Here is a 25,952-nt window from a genome sequence, read left to right as displayed (position 1 = left end):
AATGGAGTGACTGGACCTATTTTCCATCCTTCCATCATCGGACGGATTCTTGGGAGAGTCAGCCTGACCTCCCACCCTGAGCCAGAGGAAGACGGCTGATTGATAGCGTAGCCAAGGCCCCATGCAGTGGGAGGGAGCACTGTTCCTTGGAAGGAGACCAAAGTGTTGTTAGGAAAAGAAGCGGGGTGGGGGGGGTGATGATGGAGAGTGGAGAACCAAGGATTGCCATTTCAGTGTTCCTGAGTATGAAGAGGCGTTTCAAGGAATTTTTAAAAAAATATTTTATTGATTATGCCATTACAGTTGTCCCATTTCCCCCCTTCATTCCCCTCCATCCTGCACACCCCCTCCCACCCACCTTTCCCCCCTTTAGTTCATGTCCATGGGTCATAAATTCTTTAGCTTCTACATTTCCCACATTACTTTTGCCCTTTCCTATTTTCTCCCTATCATCTATGCTACTTATTCTCTGTACCTTCTCCCCCCTCCTCCTCCAGTTTCAAGGAATTATGGGATTATGTCATTAGAGGCGAACCTTTGCCTATAGGTTGTCATTCATCAAAACAGCAAGATTTCAGCTGAGTTAAACACAGGAAGAAAGAAAAAAGGAAGGAGGAAAGGACTGTAGGAAGGAAGGAAAGAGGAAAGGAAGAAAAGAAGGGAGGGAGGGAAGGAAGGACAGAAAATTAACCCTTTAATAAACCGTCGTATTGCGAAGTGAAATTTCCAAAGTACCCGATAACAGTGAGGCTTCACTGGAATCACACAGACATTCTTTTTCTGCCCATGAAAATGGATTTCGGTGAGAACAATAGCAGTGAAATTCTTGGGGTTTAAAGAACATCTTCCCTCTGGAAAAAAATGACATGATGAAACAAAAATTTCCTTTACTAGAAGGAAAATATTGAACGCACCGTCCTCGGTCTTCCTCCTCAATCCCCCTGTGAGATAAAGTGCATGTGCTCACAATGTTATATTTGGCCCAGTCTCACATAGGAAGTCTGACTTCACCATACAAAGAATGAGTTTGTTAGCTTGCTCTTGGTTCTTGGTGTGAGCCAAACACCATGAAGCTTTACACTTGATTTTGGTCTTTTTAAAAAGCTTTGAGGGGACTGGGTGGAGGTAGATGAGGGTCTAAGGGGGATAAGTGATAATGGAAAAAATACAACAAAAATAAACTATTTTAAAAAAGGTTAGGATTTTAACCGACACAAATTAACTTTTGAGTCAGGTTCATGCAAGCATTTATAACTATTACTGGAAGTTAAGTATATGTATAGAAGCTTTGTGCTGGCAAAAAGAAAAATCCTGAGTCTGGTATTAAATACACACGAGTTTTTGTTCCATGAGATAAGAACAGTCCATTCTCCAAGTGCACTTACAGGGTTTCTGTCAGTCTTGCTGCCCTGGCTTTGGCACAAGCCCCAGTGCCTTCCATGCAGGGAAAAAGAGGCTAACTGTGAAGTTCATTACTGTGACCTGCTGCCTCATTCTTTCTTAACCAGCATTTCTTCTTTTCAGTGTTTTTTTCCCCACAAAAACCTAAAGGAAATGTGAACTTCATGTCCAACTAAGATTTTCTTTTAATGGTTTTGACAGCATTTCTGCTTATGTAGGCTATGGATGTGGGCCCTTGAGAAAAGAAAGCCGTAGTGGGACTGTAGTCACAAGAATCATTTGTCCATTGTTTAAAGTGTGGACTGTTGATGGAGTATTGATGGAGCATCTGCTTCACAATCCATTCCCTGGAGTGGCTCAGCAGCAGCCAGTGGCGCTCTGGGTCCCGGAGCACCATCCGTGTGGTCCAAGCAGGGTCTGTGATATCAGGGTGTGGTTAGTGTTACCGTCACGACAATTCTCCTGTAGGTTCAGGCCAGCTGGTTGACGACAAACTGCAGGCTGTAAACTCAGACCACATTGAAAAGAACCGTAGCTTGGGTGGAAAATATTATAAAGATTTCTAATCCTTAAGCTAGGAATCCTGAATGGTGTTCACTTCTGTGCCCTCCTTGCGATGTCAACACAGCTGGGGTGCTGACAGAATGGGCTGTCCCTCCTGGACCTGCCTAGACTGAAGTCCCCGTTCTTCTTGCTCTTTTCCACTTGAGGGCTCCCAGGCTCGCCAGCTCTCTCTCACCAGTTCATTCATGCAAAACTTTGTGATAAGCTTGGCCAGTGACATCTATTTGCCCCCTGACGAGACTTGGCTCAGAAACTGGAACATATTGTTTAAATGTATAAAAATTTTTATTTTTAAATTTTTTCTTTAAGTAATAAGAAGCTATCTGTAAGTAGATTTTTCTCCCCAAGTTCCAGACTATTGTATTTTGCCATGTATAATGAGCATGTTTTGCTCAAATTTTTGAGGGAAAAAATAAGGGTGCACATTATACATGGGTATAATGATTACATACCATAAGTATAATAATGGTATAATAATCCTGTGTATACCATGCATGAGAACATGGGTGCCCATTATACATGGCAAAATATGGTAAGCAACATAGTAATAGTTTCTCTGTTCACCCAAATGCTTGGGTTAGTCAACTTCCTCTTCTCTTTCCAAGTCACTGTTCTTATGATGAATCCATCTTTGCCATAATCCAGAGAAATGTAAACTCTTCCATTCATGTCAACTTGAGAATGGGAAGCCAATGTCTTTGTGGTGGATGGCTAGCATTCCCCACTGAAGGGCCATAAAGGGCAACGAGGAAGAGAATGCCCAAGACTGCGCCCTTGAGTGCTTACTGATGTCAGATGAGCGAGCCGGTAGCTGCAGGGGAGGAAGTCATTCGCCCAGCACAGTGGCAGGGTGCGTCCTTAATAGGGATCTCCTCCCAAAGGAACAGGGCCTTTTGTTTGAGGTTGGAGAGTGTTGTCCGCCAGTATGTGAACTTGGGCGAGTCTCTTAGCTTCTCCTTGGTTTCCTTATATATAACATGGAGACAGAAATGTATTTTTGTGAGGATTAAATGAACACTTGATATCACCTACCATATGACATAAGGAGGAAGTGGAGCCAGCATTTAGTGACTGCTTATTATAATGTGTTAAATCCATTTATCATGGGCAGAAAGTGTTGCTGTCACCTTTAATAAAATGACTTTGGAAGAAACAGTCATCTTCTTGAGGTTATTTATCTAATAAGTGACATATCTGGGAATCACACCAATATCCAAACTACATACTTATTAAGAAAAATATTTACTTCCCCACCTCACACACACTCTGTTTCCTAAAGTGAGACAGAAAGGCTGGGCATAAAAATGGGTAATAAGTGCGAAATTTTTCTGTTAAGCATTACCTCTTATTTGGCAAAAAAAATTGGATATTATATAATTTCTTTTGAAACGATGTAACATTGATGTCGAGTTCCAAAAATGTGTTTTGAAGTTTGAATGGCCTATGCAAAGAGTAATGTAGGTCTACCCATTTTGTGAACTATCAGGAAAGATTCAGTATACTGGAATGATTCATGACCACGTGCTGTGTAACATTTGAGAAGGTATAAATCATCTGTGCTTTGGAAGACTAAATCCAAGTTTATACAACATAATTATTTTGTATTTGGTCTTTTTATTTTGGTTCTTCATGATCTTTTTCTCAAATGTTTTTAAACGAAGATCTTATGACTATCATATGTCCAAAATAGCCTTCTTAAATGATCTTATTGTAACGGTTATTGGATTACTCAAGAGAAAAACCGAAAGGCATAAAACAAGTCCCCCTAGAGTTGATTATAAAAGCTCACATGTGCCAAGAAGAAAAATTCATCCTTGTAACATAGTGAAAGCATTTTACAAGATTGGCTTCAATTTTCAGGCTAGATTAGAGTATTAAATTCTAATCCTAAATCGTAGTCCTTAGTCATGAGGTCAGTACTGTTTGATAAATGCTTATCTCTTGAGTAAGAAACAAATGCTCGTGGGTCTATATAGTTTTGCAAACTGACTAATTCAATAATGGGGTTGATGAAAGAACACGTTTTGAGTCTGAAGAAGTCTTATGTATTTTGATTACATTTTGCTGACGTTTCAATTTAACAAATGCTAGCTATGTGTTTCAACATTTAATCATTTTTTTCTTTCCAGTGGCCCCGCCCACACGGTTAAGATATAATGTATTATCTCATGACAGTATACAGATTTCATGGAAGGCTCCAAGAGGGAAATTTGGTGGATACAAACTTCTCGTGTCCCCAGCTTCAGGTAAAAACCACCAATTATATTTTCTAGAGCATAGCAACATTTACATATAGGTAACTAAAAATGTGTTGTGCTAAATGTCTCTTTAAAAATCATCTAAAAATTTTTTTCTATTAATTTACTATTTGAGCTTGAAATCCTACCTTCTAATCCAGGAAATGATGTTCCCTGAGTCAGAAGAATGACTATTGGACTTACCATAATTCTCCTCAGGTGAAATTCCCAGGCTATCAAAGATTCTTACTGCTGTCCCTGGCCAGTGTGGCTCAGTAAGTTGGAGTATCATCCCATAAAACCTAAAGGTCTCGGGTTCGATTCCTGGTCAGGACATGGGCCTAGGTTGTGGGTCCAATCCTGGTTTTTGTGGAAGACAACAGATCGATGTTCCTCTGTCTCTCTTTCTCAAACTTCCTTTCTCTCTGGAATCGATAATTATATTCTCAGGTGAAGATTTAAAAAAAAATTCTTACATCTATTTCAACATATGATGAATACTTTTGTTTTAACATAAAAAATATACATCTGGATGAACAACAGCTATGACCAGCTGGTACATCATGAGTAATTAACTTGATAGAATATTATCGAGCAATTATACATAAAAGTTATGTAAGCTGAATAGATGTCGTAAAAATAAGTGGTAAATTAAAACAGGACAAGCAAAGTTAAACAAATTTATTGATCATGAAGATACAGTAGTTACATAAAAAATAGATGCTCTTCAGTATATTGGTCAGGTCCCATTTCTTTTTCTAGGGTCCATTTGCATATAGCACGTAATAAGTAATAGTAACATATTTATATAACGTATGTGTACAATCATACAAATACAACATTTTTCCTCCTTATTGGTGGTGAAGATGTTTATACGGAGGCAGACCCCTTTCAGCTGGAGACCTTTTCCCGATGCACTTTATCAGGGGGACAGATGTGTGGTTGTTCTTAAGTGTGGGCCTCTTACCTGAGAGCAGGTGTGGAAATCTCAGACAAAGCGAGCAGATAAAAGACCTGGCCCCTCGCTCTGTCACTAAAAAGGAACCTTCCTCTGTTAACAGATATTATCCATTGGCTGCTTCGAATGACTTTGGGTTCAGTGATGCCAGATGCCAACGTCCCCTGCATTGGTCTCTAGAAGTGGCACATTTATAGAAAGTGATATTTATAGAAATATTTTATTCTCAAACTCTGTCTGGTTCAGAGGTTTCATTTTGGAATATAGCCCAATTCTGAAACAACTCTGGCTTTTAAAATACAGTTTGTTTTCTAAAATAAGCCATTCCAGGAAATTTAAATTTAAGAGATTCTTGAATGTTATTATGACTCTAAAGGTCAAAATGTAAATTGCTACCCTGTGGTACCTCTGAGACTCTTACATATGCGACCTTTAAAGGTAAATTTTTCTTCCAAGTCATCAGAAGTTTTACTTTTTCTGCTGAATTGCCAATAACACCAAAAAGTGTGAAGCACACCAAAGGCGGGCCCTTGAGGAATCGGAGAATCTCAGAAGTACTTGGGTGGCCTCTGCACCAAACCTTGGCCTGTCACTTCAGTCCTCTCTGCCACAGAACACCCAAAAGGGAGGTCTCCAACTCTCGTTCACACACCTCGACTGACAAAATGAAAACCGAGGGTGAAAACAAATGACTTCTTCACGAACACTGGGGTTTGTCTTCCCCAGTGACCCGATGCCGTCCCTGCAGTGGCCCATTCAAATAAGACAGTCTTGACCCTCTGGTATCTACTTAATCAAACATGAAGTTGATAGAATAAGTATAAAAGGTAGTAAGTGTACATTTGGTCATAAAATGTTTGTAGATGTTTTATGTAGACAAGACATGGTCCAATTATCGTTTGCACTAGTTTTTCCTAGAGCGTATTTCATGGTATTCTGCAGGATGCTAATTGCTATTAGAAAAACCAAATGGTTTAACCATCAAATAAATTTGAGAATTCCATTTTAAACAGAGTTTAAAGCTTTTTTATTGCAGCATTTTCAAAGCCTTTAAAATAATACACTCTACACCTCTCAGAGAGGAATTCTAATACACATTTTTCTAAGAAACTTTTTTGTTACAGATGAGTTTTAATCGATAGAAATTCATGAAACCAGACTTAACATCTTGGACACAAGTGCATTTAAGGAAATGGGTTTTGGCAATAGGACGCTCAGTCCTGCTTTCTTGTAGCAGGAGGCATGGATAATAGCACCAAATTTCACACTTAATGTCATTATATTTTCTTAGAATGTAATTAAAATATATTATAATCTGTTATGTTTGATTAAGCCAACAAATTTCTGAGTCTTTTTGCTTTAAATTAATTGCCCTTTTCTCAGACATAGTAAACACTGCCAGAAATTGGAGAAGAAAGAAAGGTATTTTTGAAACTTTGAATAAAAGATTGAGTGTTTAATCAATAGCCTTTCAAGGACAGCCTCAGATGCCTGTCTGTTTGATGGAGAGATAATGGGGGTTTGAAATCTTTTCATGAACCAAGCTAACTTTTAAGTGGCCAGGTACTGAGCAGTTCCTTCAACATCCTGAGCCAGTGATGCTCAGATTTGAGATAATTAAGTTGCTAATGCTTCGAGGATGCTTTGATTCATAGAAACGCCACAGGAAAAATTCCAGCACAGGTAACTGCATTCAGGCCGCTCATACCTTCCCCTTCACTTTTAAGTGGAATCCTTTTCTTGACAAGTATACCTGATGTTGATGGCTTCCTCTCTCCTGCTCTTGTGCTATGGTCTTCCCTAGTATGAAAAAGCAATAGGGTGTTATGAAAGAAGTTTTTGTGAATGTGTTTTCATCTAACTTAGACAACCATGTTTAAGTTGTCTCATGCAAAGAGTACAACTGAAAGTGAAAGGTATATTAAAATTAGGTGCTATGCACGTAGGTACCAGGCAGGATATATAATTTTAATTGTCTTCTCCTTTTAAAACCTTGATTGCTAGACAGTAAAATCTCTTAATGTACACAGTTAACCTACTTTCTAGAACTGATTCATCTTTCTGTTTTGTTCTAGGTGGAAAAACCAATCAGTTGAATCTCCAGAACACTGCAACTAAAGCAATTATTCAAGGTCTTATGCCGGACCAGAATTACACTGTTCAAATTATTGCATACCATAAAGACAAAGAGAGCAAGCCAGCTCAAGGTCAATTCAGAAGTACGTATTTACAGATCTTATAGCGCCACCATGGGACCTGACCCAACTCTGAGTCTGAATCTGTGCTAAATACTGGAACAGGTTAAAATTCTGAATTGTTTTGACTTGAAGAAATCTTAAAAGACCATTGGTACACTCTTTCCTGAGTTCTTTCTATCACTAATACTCTTCTGATTTTTGCTTCACCCATTCCACTACCCTTTAATTTTTAGTTTTCAAATACTATCCATGACACTGTCTGCTGAACCTTACCCAGACATCTTATCTACCAGGCACTTAATAGATGCTCAATAAATAATGAACAAATGACTGAATGGATGATGCTTATAACTCCCCCATAGAATCCCTAGTAAGTGCCAGTCTAGCCTGGACAAAACCAATCTATACAACAAGGAATTTAACTCTTTCCAGTAACTAATCAGTTGGTACTTCTTGTTGGCTGCACCCCATGACAAACATTTGTGAACACATGCAACCTGAAGTATTAGAGAGAGAGATACATTAGGACTCTGTGCGGGGAGGTTTGCTCTCTACCCTAGTAATGGGCTGGGAACAGAGTAGGTAGGGAGTGGCTTTGTATTTGATCATAAGTTGGGCAAACAGAGGAAGAGCAGGAGTGTGGGGTGGTCTCAGCCGGGCTCTGAGACAGCCCAGCATGTGTCTGCATCATTTCATCAGAAAGCTTTTTCTTACATTGAGTTTAGAGCTTGTTCACGCAGTCCCTCATTCTTCTGCCTTTCAGGAGATATTCATCATTCATTCATTCATTCATTCATTCATTCATTTTTTTTAAATTTAAAAAATATATGCAAGGTCTGTCCAGAAGGTATCCCGCCATGGTGACATGAAAAATAGAGACATTTCTCGAAGAAGATACAAAATACAAGAAACATTGTACATAGGACAATGACACCTCAGTCCCCTTCAAAGTAGGCACCTTGGGACCTCACACAGTTCTCCCAGCTGCCATCAACTGCCCCATTGTATTTTCTTGAATCTCATCCATGGTCTGAAATCGCTTCCCTTTCAAAGGTGATTGTAGTTTTGGGAAAAGCCAGAAGTTGCAGGGCCAAATCTGAACTGTAGAAGGCTGGGTGATTTGATATTTTAGCAAAAAACGCTGTGTGCGACATGATGCATGAGTGGGCACATTGTCGAGATAAAGCGGCCAGTCGTCAGTTGCCCATAGTTGCAACTTCTGAATCATCTGAATTGTTTCTGTGGAGGAACGTACAAGCTTCATGTAAAATTTGATGCAGATTTGTTGCCTCCTTGCTCCGTCATTTTGAGAGTGGCATACAGTATACAGACCATACAATATACAGGCTCACTCAACAGCATCTGCCTCCTCCACTGACTAGTACAGTGAAGTCATCATTGTTCATGCATGTGCATTCCAGTCCACTGTCCTTGTCTGCCAGGTTATGTCGATGTCATGCAATCCATTCTCACTATATTAATAATGGCTGGACTTTTCTGGACAGACCTCGTATTGCTGGTCTACTAAGTTTCAGGTCCTATTCTTGGCACTGGGACAAATCACTGCCCCTGTAGACCTTGATACTAGTGACTAAAGACTACCTCCACTTCTTGGAAATGGCCTTTCAATTGTGTCATGCATGCAAATGAAAGAGGCCTGTCCTGGTTAACTTTCTGTGCCAGTTCATTAATAAGCTAGACTCTTCAAAGAAAAAAAACCCAACTTATTATTGACAATTTTAAACAGAATAAAAAATCAGCAGAATAGTACAATGAGCTCCTAAGTATCCCTCACTCGTTTCAACAATTAGCCATTCATGGCCATTTGCGTTTCACCCCTTATCCCACACCCCTATTAATTTGAAGTCAACCCTAGACATCATTTCATGTAACAAGAGCTTTTTAAATCTCGCCGCTAGGATGAAATCCACGAATGGGGGAGACCGTGGGCGCTAGAACTGGCTGTACAGCTAGGAGCTATCTGGGTCTTTTATCTCGCCATCTTCTTTTTCCTTCCTGTTCTAAGAAATGTTTTATGAGACATATTTCGTGATTTTTTTTAATTAAAAAAATCCTACAACTTTGTTTACCTGCTACCTCTTGAAATTCTGAACAACGATGTTTGGTAAATTGGCTTGTCACCAGGACATACAATGTCCTTCTTTTGAATGTTACCTTCTTTTGAGTTTTGCATTGTTTAGGAGTTCAGGGAAAGGTTTTTAATGTTATTTTCCATATAAAACAGCCTTCTGTCTCATTTTATTGGCACTGGGCTTCAGTTTCTGACCTCTGACATTCCTACATGAATAAGCAAAATAACTTTTCTTAGAGCTTGTGAGAGGCAGTAAAAAGGACAAAGAGAAATGATCATTTTACAATAGTCTGAAGGTATTGTGATTGCTGATTTCACATATTCTGCTGACCAGGCAGCCTCAGGAACAGGTCGCCTTTCACAGGTTTCCCGATAGCTCTTTACTCTCAACACTTAAAAGGACACGCCTTTGTTTTCAGCTAGTCTAGCTCTGCCGAAATAATCTTAGTGAAACAGTATAACTGGTTAGTTGGATAAATTATATGGAAGCTTATATTTTTCAGCTATGTTATTTTTATTGGCAGGGTAGAGAGGTTCGTTCTTCTCAAATAGCAGTTTGTAAGAATGAATTATTAAAATAACTTTGGATGGCTTCCTGTTCCCTTTTGCATTTCGGTTACGTTTTGGCTCCCTCTGAGATGGAGCTCCAGCCCGGTCTCCCCTCTCTGGAAAACTTCCATGGTTGGACCCAGGAAAATGATGATCCAGACAAGGGCTGTGGATGTATAGGTTTGCAGTAGTGTGGGGAATTGTTTCCTCAGTCTATCTTCTGATGCAGGGAAGCCGGAGAAATAGCCTTTGGATTTGGAAGACAGAAAGGCATACTGATCTGCTGGATGCTGTGATTCCAAATCTGCTCAGTGGGTTTGGCCAAGCGACTCAACCAAGTGTAGCCTTGTGTCTTCATCTGCAAATGGGCGTGACAACACGCACCTGTGATTGTGTGGGTTTGCTCATTTTGGCCACTTCGCTTGCAAAAGTCTATTTTCTACCGATTTCCCCTTGTATGAGGGAGACAGTGGTTTTTCTGTGGCATACGTGTTACATCTTTTGTGTTAACCAGGGGCCCAATTCAAGGTGACTGTTCTTTATTCTTGTTTGTTTATCGACTGGTTAATGGCTCTGTTTTGGCAAACTTCCCTATCAGCCACCATTTTCCTCTTTGGAATGACGTTTCCCTTATCTGTGCCTGCAAAACCTGGCTCATCTTTCAAAGTTTGGCTGAAATGTCATTTTCCCAGTGAAGTTTCCCGAGTCTCTGGAATTATTCTTTTTCAGATCTATTGCTATTTTTAGTGTTGCTCAGCACAGTTTTCCTCATATTAAGGTTGTAGACTTTTTTTTTTTTTATACAGGATGTAGGCGATTTGAGGCCATGGCCTATGCGTGGGTGGGATTGAAGATGAAGATTTGGAAATTATCCAAGGGCAGGTGGGAATTAAAATTGTGAGATGGTAAAATTATAGGTGGGGCATACGGAGATGCACGACCAATTTTGCGTATGATCGTGTTTCAGGAATAGAAATAGGAAAATGACCCAAAGAATGAGAATGCTAAGGACGGGTCAGGGGAACACAGCGAACCCAGGATGATGACTTCGTGGAGCTCAAGTAGAGAAGATTTGAAAGAAGGGATGTTCTGTAGGAGCTGCCAGCTCCATATCTGGGTGTCTGTCGGAAGAAGACGGAAACACTAATTCTAAAACATATATGCACCCCTGTCTCCATTTTAGCATTATTTATAACAGCCAATATATGGAAGCAACCTAAGTGTGCACTGAGAGATAAATGGATAAAGAACACACAAACCTTTCCCTTTGCTAACCACCACACTGTCGTCTGTGTCTGTGAGGTGTTTTTTGGCTTAACTCCCTCCCTTTTTTTCAGCCAGCCCCCAACCCGCTCCCCTCTGACAGCTGTCCGTTCTCTGTATCTACGAGTCTGCTTCTATTTTGTTTGTTAATTAATTTTGTTCATTAGATTCCATTATGAGTGAAATCATACAGTATTTATCTTTCTTTGACTGTCTCATTTTATTGCGCATAATACTCCCCAGGTCCGTCTATGCCATTGCAAAAGGTAAGATTGTCTTCCTTTTTAAGGCTGAGTAGTACTCCATGGTGTAAATGTACCACGGCTCTTTTATCCACTCATTTACTGATGGGCACTTGGGTTGTTTACAAATCTTGCCTATTATAAATAAATACCACTGCACTGAACACAGGGGTGCATGTATTTTTTTAAATCAGTGTTTTACATTTCTTCAGTTATATTCCCAGAAGTAGAATCCCCGGGTCAGAAGGCAATTCCATGTTTCATTTCTTAAAGTAATTCCATATTGATTTCCAGAGTCGCTGTACCAACCTGCATTCCAACCAACAGTGCGAGGACGTCAATACTTGTTGTTTGTTGAGTTATCGATGATGCCATTCTGACTGGAGTAAAGTGATAGCTAATTGTCATTTTGATTTGCATTTCTATGGTGATTAGTGATGTTGAGCATTGTTTCATATATCTAGTGGCCATCTGTATGTCCTCTTTGGAGAAGGGTTTATTTAGATCCTTTGCCTGTTTTTTTAATGGATCGTTTATGTTTTGGTGTTGTTTTATAAATTCTTTACACATTTTGAATATTAACCCCTTATTAGATGTTCTCCCATTCAGTGGGTTGTCTTTTAATTTTGTTGAGGATTTTCTTTGCTGTACAAAAACTTCTTAGTTTGATGTAGTCCCATGTATTTATTTTTTTCTTCTGTTCCCCTTGCCTGAGGAGATATATCGGAAAAAAATATTGCTACATAAAACGTTCAATATTTTACTGCCTATGTTTTCTTCTAGAATTTTTATGGTTTGAGTCTAATGTTTAAATCTTTATTCCATTTTGAGTTTATTCTTGTGTATGGTGGTCTTAAGAAGGTGGTTTTGTTTATTTTTTGCACGTATCTGTCTAATTTTCCCAATAAGATTTATTGAATAGACTGTCTTTACCCCATTGAATATTCTTGTCCCCTTTGTCAAATATTAATTGACCATAAAGGTGTGGGTTTATTTCTGGGCTCTCTATTCTATTCCATTAATCTATACATTTTTATGTCAGTTCTATGCTATCTTGATTACTGTGGCCTTATACTATAGTTTGATATCAGGTAGTGTGATTGCTCCAACTTGTTCTTCCTCAGGATTGCTGTGTCTATTGGGGGACTTTTGTGGTTCTATATAAACTTTCTTAATTGTTCTGCTTCTGTGGACTATGCCATTGGTATCTTGATAGGAATTGCTTTGAATCTACAGATTGCTTGGTCATTTGGACATTTTAATGATGTTAATTCTTCCTATCCATGAACATGGTATGAGATTCTTCTTATTTCTACTTCTTCAGAAGACATGGAAGGTTTTTAAGGAAAGGAATAATAGAACTTCAGTGAAACAACCTTGGCAGATGGCAAAACTCAAACCCTTTTAGCAAAGGGATGAAAGTCACTAGAAAGAAGAAGAGAAGGAGATGGAAAAGACAGGATTAATGGAGCAATATTTTAGAGAAGGCAGGAAGGATGTTTCAGAGGACATCACTGCTTCCTTGCAAAGCCCATCCTCCCATAAATTTGATTTCCATGAAGTGAATGCAACAATATAATGGAATATGTTGCCATAGGATCACTTTTGCTTTTTCATGGGGTATTTTATTTGTTCTGAAAGCATTGCCAGTTGGCAGTGGTCAACCAACTCAAACAACTTAAGGTACCAGCAGCATCGAAGCAATAAAAAGAATGATAATGGAGTCTATTGGTACAAATGGCTTAAAGGACTGAGGGGCATTCTTGGTCCCAGAGTATTTCATAATGCAAGCGATAAAGAAATATTACAGTCTATTACAAGAGAAACTTTGTTTCTATGTTTGAAAGGAAAATAATACAGGGTTCTCCACTTTCTATTGCAGATAGACCAACTCAAAGTAAAAATAGTTCTGGCTAAGACCTTTCTAGAACAGAGTCCAACTCATAGGTCTTGTCCAGAGACCTGAAGATATGGCTTAAGTCCTGTGCCAACACTTTCTATTTTTAGGAGATATTTTATAGTTACTTAGCCCCTTGGTCCTTCATTCTCTCATATATGAAAATCATGCTCATTTTATAGCAGTTTGAAGGATTAAATGTATTTGCTACATCTGCCCACAATGAGTACTTGATTAAAGTAAATTCTTAAGTGTTGTCCATACCTTCTCATGGCAAGGCTCCAAAACAAAAAAGAAATAGCAGTTTTAATCTTTGGGAATGAGAGTCTACCATGGAGCTAATTTCTACTTAGTAGTACTCCCAATGCTTGCAAGGGTTTTAGCAAAAGTCATTGAATATTTTCTTTTAGACTTTCACATAACATGTTGCTGTATTTCTCCTTTCCTTCCAGTTAAAGATTTGGAAAAAAGAAAGGATCCAAAACCCAGAGTCAAGGCGGACAAAGGAAATGGTAATAAACCATCTGTACCAGAAGGTCAGTTTAAAAATTTTTTTGTTTGATTTGCTTATTTTGGAGGTTGAGTTGTTTTCATAACACTGGCAATGTACATGTGCGTGGCTGTTGGTCCTATCACATAGGATCTAATGTGAAAATCTTCCTCGGCTCCCTGTCACTCCTCCTTCCTTCCTCACACGTAATAACTGTCAACGCCTCCCTCTCCCTTACTCTCCCATGTTCAATACATCACCAAGTTCTAGTGAATTTATTTTCTATTGAAGCACTGACAGAATCTGGTCATTTCTTTCCGTGTCTACTGCCAATACTCAGCTAAGGTTCCATTTCTTTCTTGGCATATAGTTTTTTGTTTATTTTGTTTTGTTTTGTTTTTGTTTTAGAAAAACCTCAATGAGTTCTCTACCCAGAAATTAGAGCAATCTTTTCATAATAAATCCGACCCTGTGCTCTCCATACACACATCTTAAAACCCCTTCTATAGCTTCCTACTGCTCTTAGACTAAAGGCCAGAATCCTTAGCAAGACTTCCAAGGTCCCTCAGTGTCTCACAAGCTACCTCCCTCTCCTTCCTCATCTAACAACTCACTGTTTCCACCCAATGGCCTTCTTTCAAATTCTTCAAAGGTCATGGTCTCTCCCATACAAAGTCATAGCCCCTGCTGCACCCTCTGCATGGAGCAAACATCCTCTCACATCACCGCTCTGCTTAGGTATCTTTTGTTTCCTTTCGAAGCTCAGTTCAATCACTATTTTCTCCTAAACCTTTCCTAAGTTTCTTTTCTATCACAGGCCCTCGTGTAACAACTAACTTGCCTTCACAGCAGTTGTCATAGTTGTAATTTTACATTCACTTATAATTTGAATGGTTGCCTTCCCCACTAGCCTGGAAGCTCCAAGAGGTCAAGGATTTTGCCTGTCTTTGCTCCTCATTGACTCCTCAGTATCCAGCGTCTCTGATACATAACAAATGTTCAGTTAATATTTTCTGGATAGAAAGACAAATATATGGTCTGTGAAAAATGTTACCTACTAATAGTTAAAAAATACAGTCACCCATCAATTTGCCTGTGTTTCTTTTCACCCCATGGCATAAATTTTCAGGCACTTCTCTATGCATATACAAACACAGGTACAGTCTCCCTTGTGGTGTTTCCTGTTCTGAGCATCACTTTGTCACTCTGAGAACTTTCCATGCTGTTGTATACAAGGGGCAACAGCCTGGGGTACACGGCTGGAGCATTGCTTTGCCTGCCTGAATGGAAAGCCTGCTTTTGCCACTCTTAAGCTTGGGGCATTTATATTGATTACCCTAATCTCTATGTCTCTGTTTCTTCATCTGTAAAAGTTGGGTTTCAAAAGTTATCTCTCAGGGAGGTGGAGGAGGGTAGAGGGGAATACACAGTGATAGATGGAGACTTGACTTGGGGAGGGGAACATACAGTACAGTGTACAGAGATGTGTTATGAAATTGTGCACCTGAAACCTGTATAATTTTGTCAACCAGTGTCACCTCAATGAATTCAAGGAGAAGAAAAAAAATTAAAATTAAAATGACCTTTAACGTTCTCTTTATTTTAATTGGTGATTTTAGTCTATTCTAATTTTTAACATTATTGATGTTTGGATTTGCCATTTCTTTTGTGCCTTCTAATAATCTTCATTTTCCCTATGCTTCCCTGCCCTGTGCATTATTTATTTAGAATCGATGAAGTTTTAGAAAATACACTTCCTCCTCTCCTGAACTAGAAGGTTTTCAATCCTTTTGTAATTTTTATAGGGCTATAATTAGAATTTCAATATGCAAAACTAAACCAAAGTCAGTAACTAATCAATATCTGTATCATTTCTCAACCAATACAAAATTTTATAACACTTTAATTATTCACTTTTCTATATTTTACATAATTCATAAAATATACATGAATGTTGATTAATTTTTGTCTCTTCAAGATATTTCAATTATAACTGACAGTCATTGTTCAGATTTTCTCATGTTTATACATTTCTTTGCTCCTCATCCCATCCTGTGTCTCTGACCTTCTCTTTGTGATCATTTTCCTTTGGAGAAGGTCCATAGTGGTGAACTCAATCTTAGTCATACAAAAATATATTCACCCACACTCACTGTCGGAGAGGTAGCTGGGTACGAGGTTGGGAGAGTTGTTGTCTCTAATCATTTCGAACACACTTCACTATCTTCTGTCTCCTATTTCTGACAAGTCTGTTGTCAGTCTCAGCGTTACTCCTTTTCAGCAGTAACATTTTTGACTTGTAGACTCCTGGTTAATATGAAGTCTTCCCCTTGCAATAAAAAAAGTAATTTGTAAAAAGGTATTTTTGAGACATGTTGATATTGTTTCTCTCATTAAAATTTGACCCACTTGGTTTAAAATCCATTGATGATTCTTGCCTGATTCAGTGAGTACTATAATGTTCCTCAAATGGGCATTTTTCTAACTCCATTGTTAATTTTACATTTATTAGGTGGCATTCTGCTGTAAGGCAGATCTTTCCCTTCTCCCACATTTATTTATTTGTGTACATCAATATGGAGCCCATGGATTCTGTTTTATATGATGGGTTGTAATTTGTTACTCTCATTATTTATTTTAATGCTCAGATTGTTCCAGATTTACTCAGTGGGAGCTGTTTTAAGCTGTCTATTGTGCTCATTTCATATACCCCCATCATTTTTTTCTACTTTCTGGCACAAATTTTATATTCCACACTCTTCTTGTACTTTTTCTGCTATACCCTGAAATTAACCATTTCCTCAAGGAAACAATTTTTTCAAAGAAACAGGACTCCTGTTTCTTTTCGTGAAAAATGATACTTAGACACCAAGATGTGGGTACTGATGTGCTTATTGCTTTTGGGTTGTTGTTGCTTCCTGATACTTAGCTGAGAGGACATGTATCCCTGCCACACACACCTTATTTATCTATTTACTTATCTATTATGTATCTGACTGTGTCTTGAGTCTATCTTATACCCATATGACAAGGTTCACTATAGCCCCCCTTTTTCTATTTTTATAACTCTCTTTTCAAGATGGTTGGAAAACATGACTCACAGTAGAGTCATGGATGTAGTAGCTATTTATATGCTAAATTATACAAATAGTTTTAGACTTGCTATTCTATAGACTCTGCAAAATATCTGTTAGGTGTTTAGTGAACATTTGCCTTTAGTGAAGAGTATATACATATTTCATCCACTCAGCTTTACTCACCCCTTCTAAATAACCAAATGCACTAGTTTTTTACTTATCTTTCCCGTGTTTCTTTTTTGAAGAAGTCAGTTCATAAATTTTTTTATGGAGGATTTTACATGTAAGTTCTCAGCTGAGTTCTGGTTTCACATGCCTTGCCAATGCTGGGCTTGAGGAATGGCACTCAGGATGAAATCTGTCATCCTTCCATGGATTATAGAGGGCCTAGGACCTAGCTGTAGCTTGATATCCCTAAAATATCCTAAGATCTCCCTTTTTTCCCCCCTGATGCATTTTCCTCTTGCCCTCCTAAAACCTAGGATTGAACAAAATGAATTAAAAACAGGGAAATGGCCAATGGAACAGTAAGTGTATTATTGACATATGCTAATGAACATCCAGAGAAGGATCAGTGGTTCAGCAGTTTATTTGTTTTACTCACTGAACATGTGTTCCTGGAGGGGACTGTCAGGTGGGAGCTGTTTCAAGGTGTTTATTGCCATGATCAAGACCTCAGCTAAGGCAAACACTTGCAAGAGGTTTTTTGGAGAAAAAAGGTGGCTTTTCTTTTAAGTGGGGACTCCCATGAGGGCACTGGTGGTGTGGGAGAGTTGTCTTAAGGAGGAAGTTACACAGTTGTGACAATCCAGGGGAGTTAGGGCTCCCAGGAGGTTGAGGGGTAATGTTAATGGGGGGGAGACAAAAAGGCCTTCACCCCCTGAGCCTTAATGCACCACTAGAGCCCCTCCTGTAAGATGTGGTAGTCCCATCATTTGCATTCAACTACGCTGTTCTTTGTTTTCCCTGCGTTCCACAATTTTTTGTACAAGAGCCTACATTGATTGTGGCTAAGATACAATCAGACATATTTCACATATTTGAGGATTTTAGTTGAAATGCAAAGAGCTAAAAACCGTAAGAGAAGTTGCTATGCAGTTAAATACTTACTTGTTTTCAATTTACTGCATGTTTCTTCAATAATCCCAAATAAACTCCCCAACAAAAGTGGTATTTGCCTTTGAGCATAATATTGGCATATTTTCATCAACAGCTATTTGTCTTTTGTTGTCCAAACGGATCTCTCCTGATATTTTTGGTGTTTGCATAAGAAAAAAAGAATGGAAAATCTGATGGAAAAGGATTGAGGCAGATAGGAAAAGTAGCCTAGGGTTTCCCTTTTATTTTTGCTCTTAATAAATTTTCAGTGAAGATCTCTGGCCCTCTTTTTTTGTGATGGAGTATTTATTTATTTATTTAAATTTTCTAAAATGAGGACAGATGGAGGATCCCAATGTTCTCTTTTTCTGGGAGGAAAAAGAGATGAGCTTAAGTTATTCTTTCAAGGGTTTAGCAAACAATGGCCTTCTTTCTTCTCCTCTTCCTTCTCCTTACTCTCTTTACTGTTGTAACTACTATTATAGACAGCTGATACCGTGCTCCGGGAACACTAGGGTGGACTAGAATATCCCTGCTCATCAGCACAGGGAGAACTCCAGGAAGCCCTTCTTCCTGTGCCTGTGCTCTGAGTGGGGAAAAAATCTTTTGGAGAATTCACACCATGGGCCTGTTCCACCTCCAGATGAGACATTCAAATGAGACATTCAAAGTCACACACTTTAAACGCTCTGGGATCCTTCCATATAAGAAGTTAATACAAGGGTTACTCAGAGCTGCTAACAGTAGGATGCCTGGCTGAAGCACACATGAAATGGTATCCGAGGCACGTGGGCTTACCTCCAATTCTAGATTGTCACAGATGAAATGATGCCAAGGAAGAGGTCACAATCTCAACTTTTGAAACAGAAAAAAGCCATGTTCCTGAGTAAGAGTTAGAAGACACAAAAATGGTGGCTTCAGAATCAATGACTTTTATTTATGGAGGGATCACATAAACACTGTAAAACAAACAGCAGTATTACTGAAGCCATAGAAAATATTCAAAACAGAGCTGGAAGGAATGAGAGCCTATGAAAAAGAACAGGTAGATTTGAAATGGGACCAAATGGAACATATGAAGCTCTGAAGAGCATAAATAAAAAGACAGCCACCCCCAGGAAAATGTTGGTGAAACTGTAGAACACCAAAGTCAAAGATAAGATTTTAAAAGACAAAATGGGAACGAAGAGGAATAAAAGTACTTGTTGGAGCCGTTTCTAAGTAATGGAGATCTGGCTATGTATAGCTCTCTGTTCTTCAAACCATTGTTTTTCAGATGATGTTAATTATTTCAATTTATTAATTAAAATAACAAGGCTGAGAAGTTTGGCATGCTCAATAAACTGGTGATGTGTTTAAGGTGGAAAAAATAATTTATTAATTTATAAAGAAAGGCTGAGAAACCCTGAACTGATCCAAGCGAGTAACAGAAAAGCTGTGATAAGATTTTGGTCCTGTTTCTCCTCACCTCTGTCCCCCGAACATCCCGCAACATTTCACAGAAGCACAGAGCAACCTCAAAGACAGTTTACTGCGCCCAAGGCATTAGAGGAGTTGTAGGTCCCTGGGGTCTGAGTAACCATACTCAGAGAAAAAAATCAGAGCGTGGTTATGAATGGCTTTCCAGCCCAAAGTTTAAGAGAATAAAAACTAACATTTTCACTAGGATATTTTATTTTTTCTCATATTGGCCTTTCCTTTGTCTTCAGATTTTTCCTTGTTACTTATTGAGATCAACATGGCTTAGTATACAGCACACAGGTCTTATGGTCAAACATCTCTTGGAATGAAATCTTCCCTTGCTTTCTACCTACCTATACAACCTTAAGCATGTTAACTTCTCCAAGTCCCAATTTCCTTCTTTGAAAATGAGTATAATAGTCAAAATGAGCATGTGGGGTGGTGAGGATGAAATTCTATCATGTGCATGACAGTACCTGGGACATAGTTGGCACTAAGAGCTGTCCGTTTCCACCCTCTTTTCCATCTTCTTTTTAAAAGAAATGAGGAGAGTCTTAGGAACCTCCAGGACATCTTTAAATGCTCCAACATCCGAATTATAGGGGTACCAGAGCGGGGAAAGGCACAGCCACCAGTGGAAAACTTATTTGAACAAATAATAAAGGAGAATTTCCCCAATCTGGCAAAGGAAATAGACTTCCAGGAAATCCAGGAAGCTCAGAGAATACCAAAGAAGTTGGACCCAAGAAGGAACACACCAAGGCACATCATCATTATATTAGCCAAGATTAAAATGAAGGAGAGAATCCTAGAAGCAGCAAGAGCTAAGGGGACAGTCACCTACAAAGGAGCTCCCATCAAACTGTCAGCTGATTTCTCAAAGGAGATCTTATAGGCAAGAAGGGGCTGGAAAGAGGTATTCCAAGTCATGAAAACCAAAGATCTACAGCCAAGATTGCTCTATCCAGCAAAACTTTCATTTAGAATGGAAGGACAGATAAGGTGCTTCTCAGATAAGATCAAATTCAAGGAGTTCATCATCACCAAGCCCTTATTATATGAAATGTTAAAGGGACTTATCTAAGAAAAAGAAGTTAAAGAAACATGAACAGTGAAAGGACAACAAACTCACAGTTATTAACAACCACACCTAAAACAAAAGCAAACTAAAAGGACAGCTAGATCAGGAGTGGAAACATAGAAATGAAGATCACAAGGAGGGTTAGCAACAGGGGAGTGGGAGGAGGAGAAGGGGGGAGAAGGTGCAGAAAATAAGTAGCATAGACAGTAGATAGAAAATAGAAGGGGGGGCAAGAATAGCATGGGAAATATAGAATCTAAAGGACTTGAGACACATGGTCATAAACTAAAGGGGGGGGTAATGGTGGGGATGGGGGGTAGGGTGGAGGGGAATGAAAGGGGGAATAGAACAACTATAACAGCATAATCAATAAAAAAATTAAAAAAATAAATGTTTTATTATTTCAACGAGCAAATATCAGCACACAGAACACAGCAGTGTCTTATATTATCAGTAGCTATTTGTTGAATATTTGGATTTGGCATGCTTTAGACTCAAGGAAAAAGGTTCAGAGTCCCTTGGAGAAGATTAACAACAAATGTTTTGTGATAAAAAATGCAGAAGTATATTTCTATTTTTACCTTGATGTGAGAAAAATGTACGTTTTCAGGAATTAAAAAGAAAACCAGGAGACATAATCAGTCATTCAGAAAATAATCATTGAACACTTAAGACATGCATTATACCTGTGCATAAAATGATAAGATTGCCCTGAGGGCAAGGGGGGATAGGATTCTCCTAGCAACAGACCTCCAGTTTTCTCTTGCCACTCACCCCCCACCTCTCTTGATAAGACAGTTTTAAAGGATTTTGACATCTTTTCTGTTGACCTCCAGCAAATGTTCTTATTCTTAACCTGTGAATTCTCCGGGGGGAAGAAATTGCAGCTCTGCCTTATGTAAGTTTTCAAATGTCCTCATTTTTTATTTATTGCTGTTCAAGTACATTTGTCTCTGTTTTCACCCTATCACACCCCACCCCACCCCACAAATGTCCTCATTTTTAAAAGAACTTGTAGCACATCTTGTTTTCTTTTAAATCAGATACTTATCAACTGTGAGCACTGCTATAGATTTTGGCAGAGTCTGTCCCCTGTAGGTATGCTTGGGCTTGTTTGATTGATACCTTTCTTCTTGTTTAAGAATTTTCTGTTAAGCATCTTGCTCCTGTACCTTCAGGGCTGACTGTTGGTGTCAAACTAAGAAGGTGATTCAGCTTTAAAAATTGCAAAATATCAGGATCTGGTTGTTATTGATAAATTGGAGTAACAGGGATGATTTTGTAGCTTGCTTCCCCCCCCCCCCCCACAAAATGACCTTGAACAATCAAGGTAAATGTGTGGTCAAATCATGTAGTACTGTGTACGGAGCTGAAAATAATCATGAACATAATACCCTGGCTCCTGAGATGAGGAAGTTTTATTTTTAAATAGCAAAAGTTATTAGTACCCTCTCTTGGGTTAGCCTTAACTTAGGATAATCAGGAAATAAGCAGAGAATTGTAAAAATCAAATTTTAGAGCAAACTTTAATATAAAAATATTTAAACTGGACCATATATTTTCAAAGGAAGTAAAACCTGTTTTAGGTATGTTACATTGTGGTGGACAGAGGTTTGAGTGGGTAGACAGGAAGAGTTGGTAAAGCGGGAATGATAAAAATTGAGTCAAAAGTCTCAGGTAATGTTGTTTGGGGGAAGAAGACGAATTGCATTATGATGAAGTGAGAAATGAGTATGGAAAAATCAAGTGGATGGAATTACGGAGAGTTTTGAAGAGCACAGTGGTAGTTTAGTCTTCACTTGGTAGTGGAGGGAGAGAAGAAATAATCTTCACATTTACAGTTGGAAGGCACTTTGAGAGCCATGTAGTTCCATCAGTTGAGAAGATGGTTGAGGCTCTTCAACTTTACCATCAAGGGTTGATCAGTGAGTGTCTGCTTTTATTGACAAAGATCTTACCGTTTTCCAAGGCAGTGTTCTATGGAAATCTGGACTGTTTAGAAAGTTCTTTCTTGAGCTGAGTTGAAGTCTGTCTCCTTGTGGGCATACAAAACACTCTTAATCTCCCTTCTGTATGACAGCCCTTTTAATATTTGAAGACAGCTGTCTTGTCCTCTCTAAGTCCCTTGTGGTTTATGATCAAAGGAGAACTGCGATGTTTACAGGACTGTCAGTTACTCTTGAGATACAGGGCTGAGTGACAGCTGAAAAGTCCTTTTGGCTGAGGTTCAGGGACTGGGCGCCTCATGCCTGCAAATTGTCAAGGTGTCAAGTATCCAAGGTGGGATGCAGTGCAGGTGAGTATGACTTTGATTTTAGGCTGCCTTTAATTGCAAGGCCGGGAAATCTTTCCTCCCTGCCTGCCTCTCTCCCTCTCTTTCTCCCTCCTCTCCTTCTTTATTTCCTCCCTCCCTTCCCCTCTCTTCCCCTCTCTTCCCCTCCCTCCCCCTCCCTCCCTCCATTTCTTCTTTCTTTCCTTTCAGATGCTTCTCTTTGGTGATAGGAGTTGAATAGCTCAATAGCTAAGTGGTTCAGGCTATGGAATCCATTCTGGATTTGAATTCCAGCTTTTCTACCTGCCTCATGTTTGAGGATGGGCAAGTTATTTAACCCTTCTAGTTACATAATCTTTCTTTTTCAATGGAGTGAGAACATCTATTATATAGAATTAATATTGGGCTTAAGTGGAAAAGACAAATGCAAAATCTGATGAAAGTGTCATTAAATGGTAGGTCTTTTCATTATTGTGAAGAAAGAAAGCAATGAAAAGTGCTGGAGTCAATACCTAAATATGAGTATTAGGGTTCTCCATATGGAGGTAGGGTCGATATACACACAGAAAGAGCTTTATTGTAAGTAATTGCCTCACCTGATTATGGAGGCTAGAAAGTCCCAAGATTTGCAAGCTGGAGACCCAGGAGAGCCCGAGGTGTAAGTTCTCATCTCAAACCTGGCAGGCTCGATATCCAAGAAAAGCCAGAATTTCAGCTCGGGTCCAATGTTCCAACTCAAGGCACCTGGGCAGGAGCAGTTCCCTTTTACTCTGCCTTTTTGTTCTATCCAGGTCTTCAGTCAACTGGATGAGGGCCACCCACATTAGGGAGGGCAATCTGCATTAATCAGTCTGCAGATTCAAATGTTAATCTCATCCTGAAACACAGACAGACTCAGAACAATGTTTGATCAAATGTCTGGGCACCTCGGGGACTAATCGAAACATAAAATTAATCATCACTGTATAGTATATGAGGACTGTTCGGAAAGTATCTATCCATGTAATATAAAAAACAGACATTTATTGAAGAAGAGAAACATGGTACACAGGACAATGACGCCTCAGCCCCCTTCAAAGTAGGCACCTTGGGACATCACACAGTTCTCCCAATCACCATCACCTGTCCCATCATATTTTCCTGAATATCATTGATGGTCTAAAATCTCTTCCCTTTCAAAGATGATTGTAGTTTTGGGAGAAGCCAGAAGTCACAGGGCCAAATCTGAACTGAGTCACCTGAGTGATTTGATATTTTGCCAAAAAACTCTACACAAGATCTGATGCAAGAGTTAGGTGCATTGTCATGATGAAGCTGCCAATCACCAGTTGCTGCAGCCAACATAGCTGAAGACTTCTGAATCATCTGAATAGTTTCTGCAGAGAAATGTTCAAGCTTAACACAAAATTTGATGCAGATTTGTTGCTGTACTCACTCAGTCGTTTTGAATGTGATGGCCACACAGTGCACGTGCTCACTCAAGGGTGTCTACCGCCCCCACTGACTAGTACAGTGGCATCATTTTTCATGCATGTGTATGCCAGTCCACTCTTCTTTGCTGCCAAGTTACCATGACTTCACATACAATGTTCTCATTATATTAACAATAGCTGGACATTTTCTGGACAGACCTTGTATTTCTAGGAAGGAAGAAGTTCTGCAAAAAAAACCAAAACAAAACAGTAAGAGAAGAGAGTGATGGGAAGTTCTGTTTTAGATTGGGCAGTCATCTGTCAGGGACACTTTGAGAGGTAAGTCTACGCCAAGACCAGACAAAATGAATAGTAAGTTCACTCTGATTTATGTGAACTCTAATACAAGTGAAACCAGCCTCCTGCTCTCCATCTGCTCGATGGACAAATTGTAACATTAATACGACAGATAACTTGTGGCCACCCAAGTTGCATAATGTTAGGACACCTTCCATGGTATGATAGAAAAGGCATATGGGACACAGCATTTAGAAGGCCTGACATCCTGTTCAACCTCTGCCAGTAACCACGAAACCATTCACTCATCTCTCTGAACCGCGATTTTATTTTCTGAGAAATGAGAACAATTAACAGCTCTCCACAAGAATGTTCTATCCAATGTGCCAATGTACTGAAAACTCTTTTACAACCATTGAGCCATTGGCAGATGTAAAATATTAACATTTTAAAAAAATCCAGTGATGCCGCTGAAGCCAATCTTAAAAGTAGCTCTTAGTTTGAGAACTTGAATTTAACCTCATGGGAGATTTAAGTGAAAAATTGTTCTATGACTACAGTTTTCCTTCAGATGTCTTGGTTAATGAATGGTATACCTAGATATTTTGCTAGTGGCACATAAAAAAATTATTTAAAGCCACTGAATGAATCAGACTAATGCTGGTAAAAAAAATCATTGTGAAATTTTTCTGATTGCATATCAAAATAATCTGAGTAAAAGTAGTACGTGCTCGCCTCCAGCTTTGCCTCCAGCCTTGGAAGAATATCAGTGAAGACAGGCAAACATGATACAATCTCCCTGATCCCTAAACAGCTGTAATCCACTTTCCCGTGTGGAAGTGGAGCAGGGAGGAGGAGGGACCACATTCCGTTTGTCCATCATGCTTCATTTCTCTGGTTTTCATTTTTACCCTGCCGGCTGGATAAATTATACGAAAAGAGGAATAATCCTTGTTTAACAGCACAATTCAACATAGTTCACATTCATTGGTGAACTATACAGCAAGAGCTGAGCGAGACAAAGGGGATAAAAAGATAAAACACACATTTCTTACCTCTCAAAGAGTTCAGTCTAGTCTGGGAGATAGAAATGGAAGGATTATATCCTAAGAACCCTAAAACGAAGTCTGACAACAACGAAGCATTCAGCCAAACTGGTAAGAGGGGCAGAGCCAGCAGCAGAGTGCGGTCAGGCAGGAAAGATCCACTGACCCAACCCGGGCGCGCGACCCAGGTGCACCAGTAGCCGTGGGTGGATCTCAGGTGTGGAGTAGCAGGTGGACCCACTGAGGGCTGACCATGGTCACACATTCGCGTGCAGATAAACCGGTGAAGGAGGGAGCAGTGAAACAGACCGTGCAGG

General features: G+C 39.2%; 1 protein-coding gene across 3 annotated transcripts in view; it reads left to right on the top strand.

The window, feature by feature from the left end:
* Positions 1-25,952, top strand: part of COL14A1 (collagen type XIV alpha 1 chain) — a 194,873-nt gene that overhangs the window by 23,687 nt on the left and 145,234 nt on the right. For all 3 annotated transcript variants that reach the window (XM_037166708.2, XM_037166707.2, XM_037166709.2), the window contains exons 3-5: positions 4,095-4,211; positions 7,236-7,379; positions 13,854-13,937. In XM_037166708.2, coding sequence (XP_037022603.2) covers positions 4,095-4,211; positions 7,236-7,379; positions 13,854-13,937 — 345 coding nt within the window. The remainder of the gene's footprint in view (positions 1-4,094; positions 4,212-7,235; positions 7,380-13,853; positions 13,938-25,952) is intronic.

The sequence above is a fragment of the Artibeus jamaicensis genome, unplaced genomic scaffold, assembly GCF_021234435.1.
Source record: "Artibeus jamaicensis isolate MK-2021 breed Jamaican fruit bat unplaced genomic scaffold, CSHL_Jam_final scaffold_916, whole genome shotgun sequence".
Lineage (NCBI taxonomy): Eukaryota > Metazoa > Chordata > Mammalia > Chiroptera > Phyllostomidae > Artibeus > Artibeus jamaicensis.
Note: the sequence above shows the minus strand (reverse complement) of the source record. Positions and strands in the feature narration are given on the sequence as shown.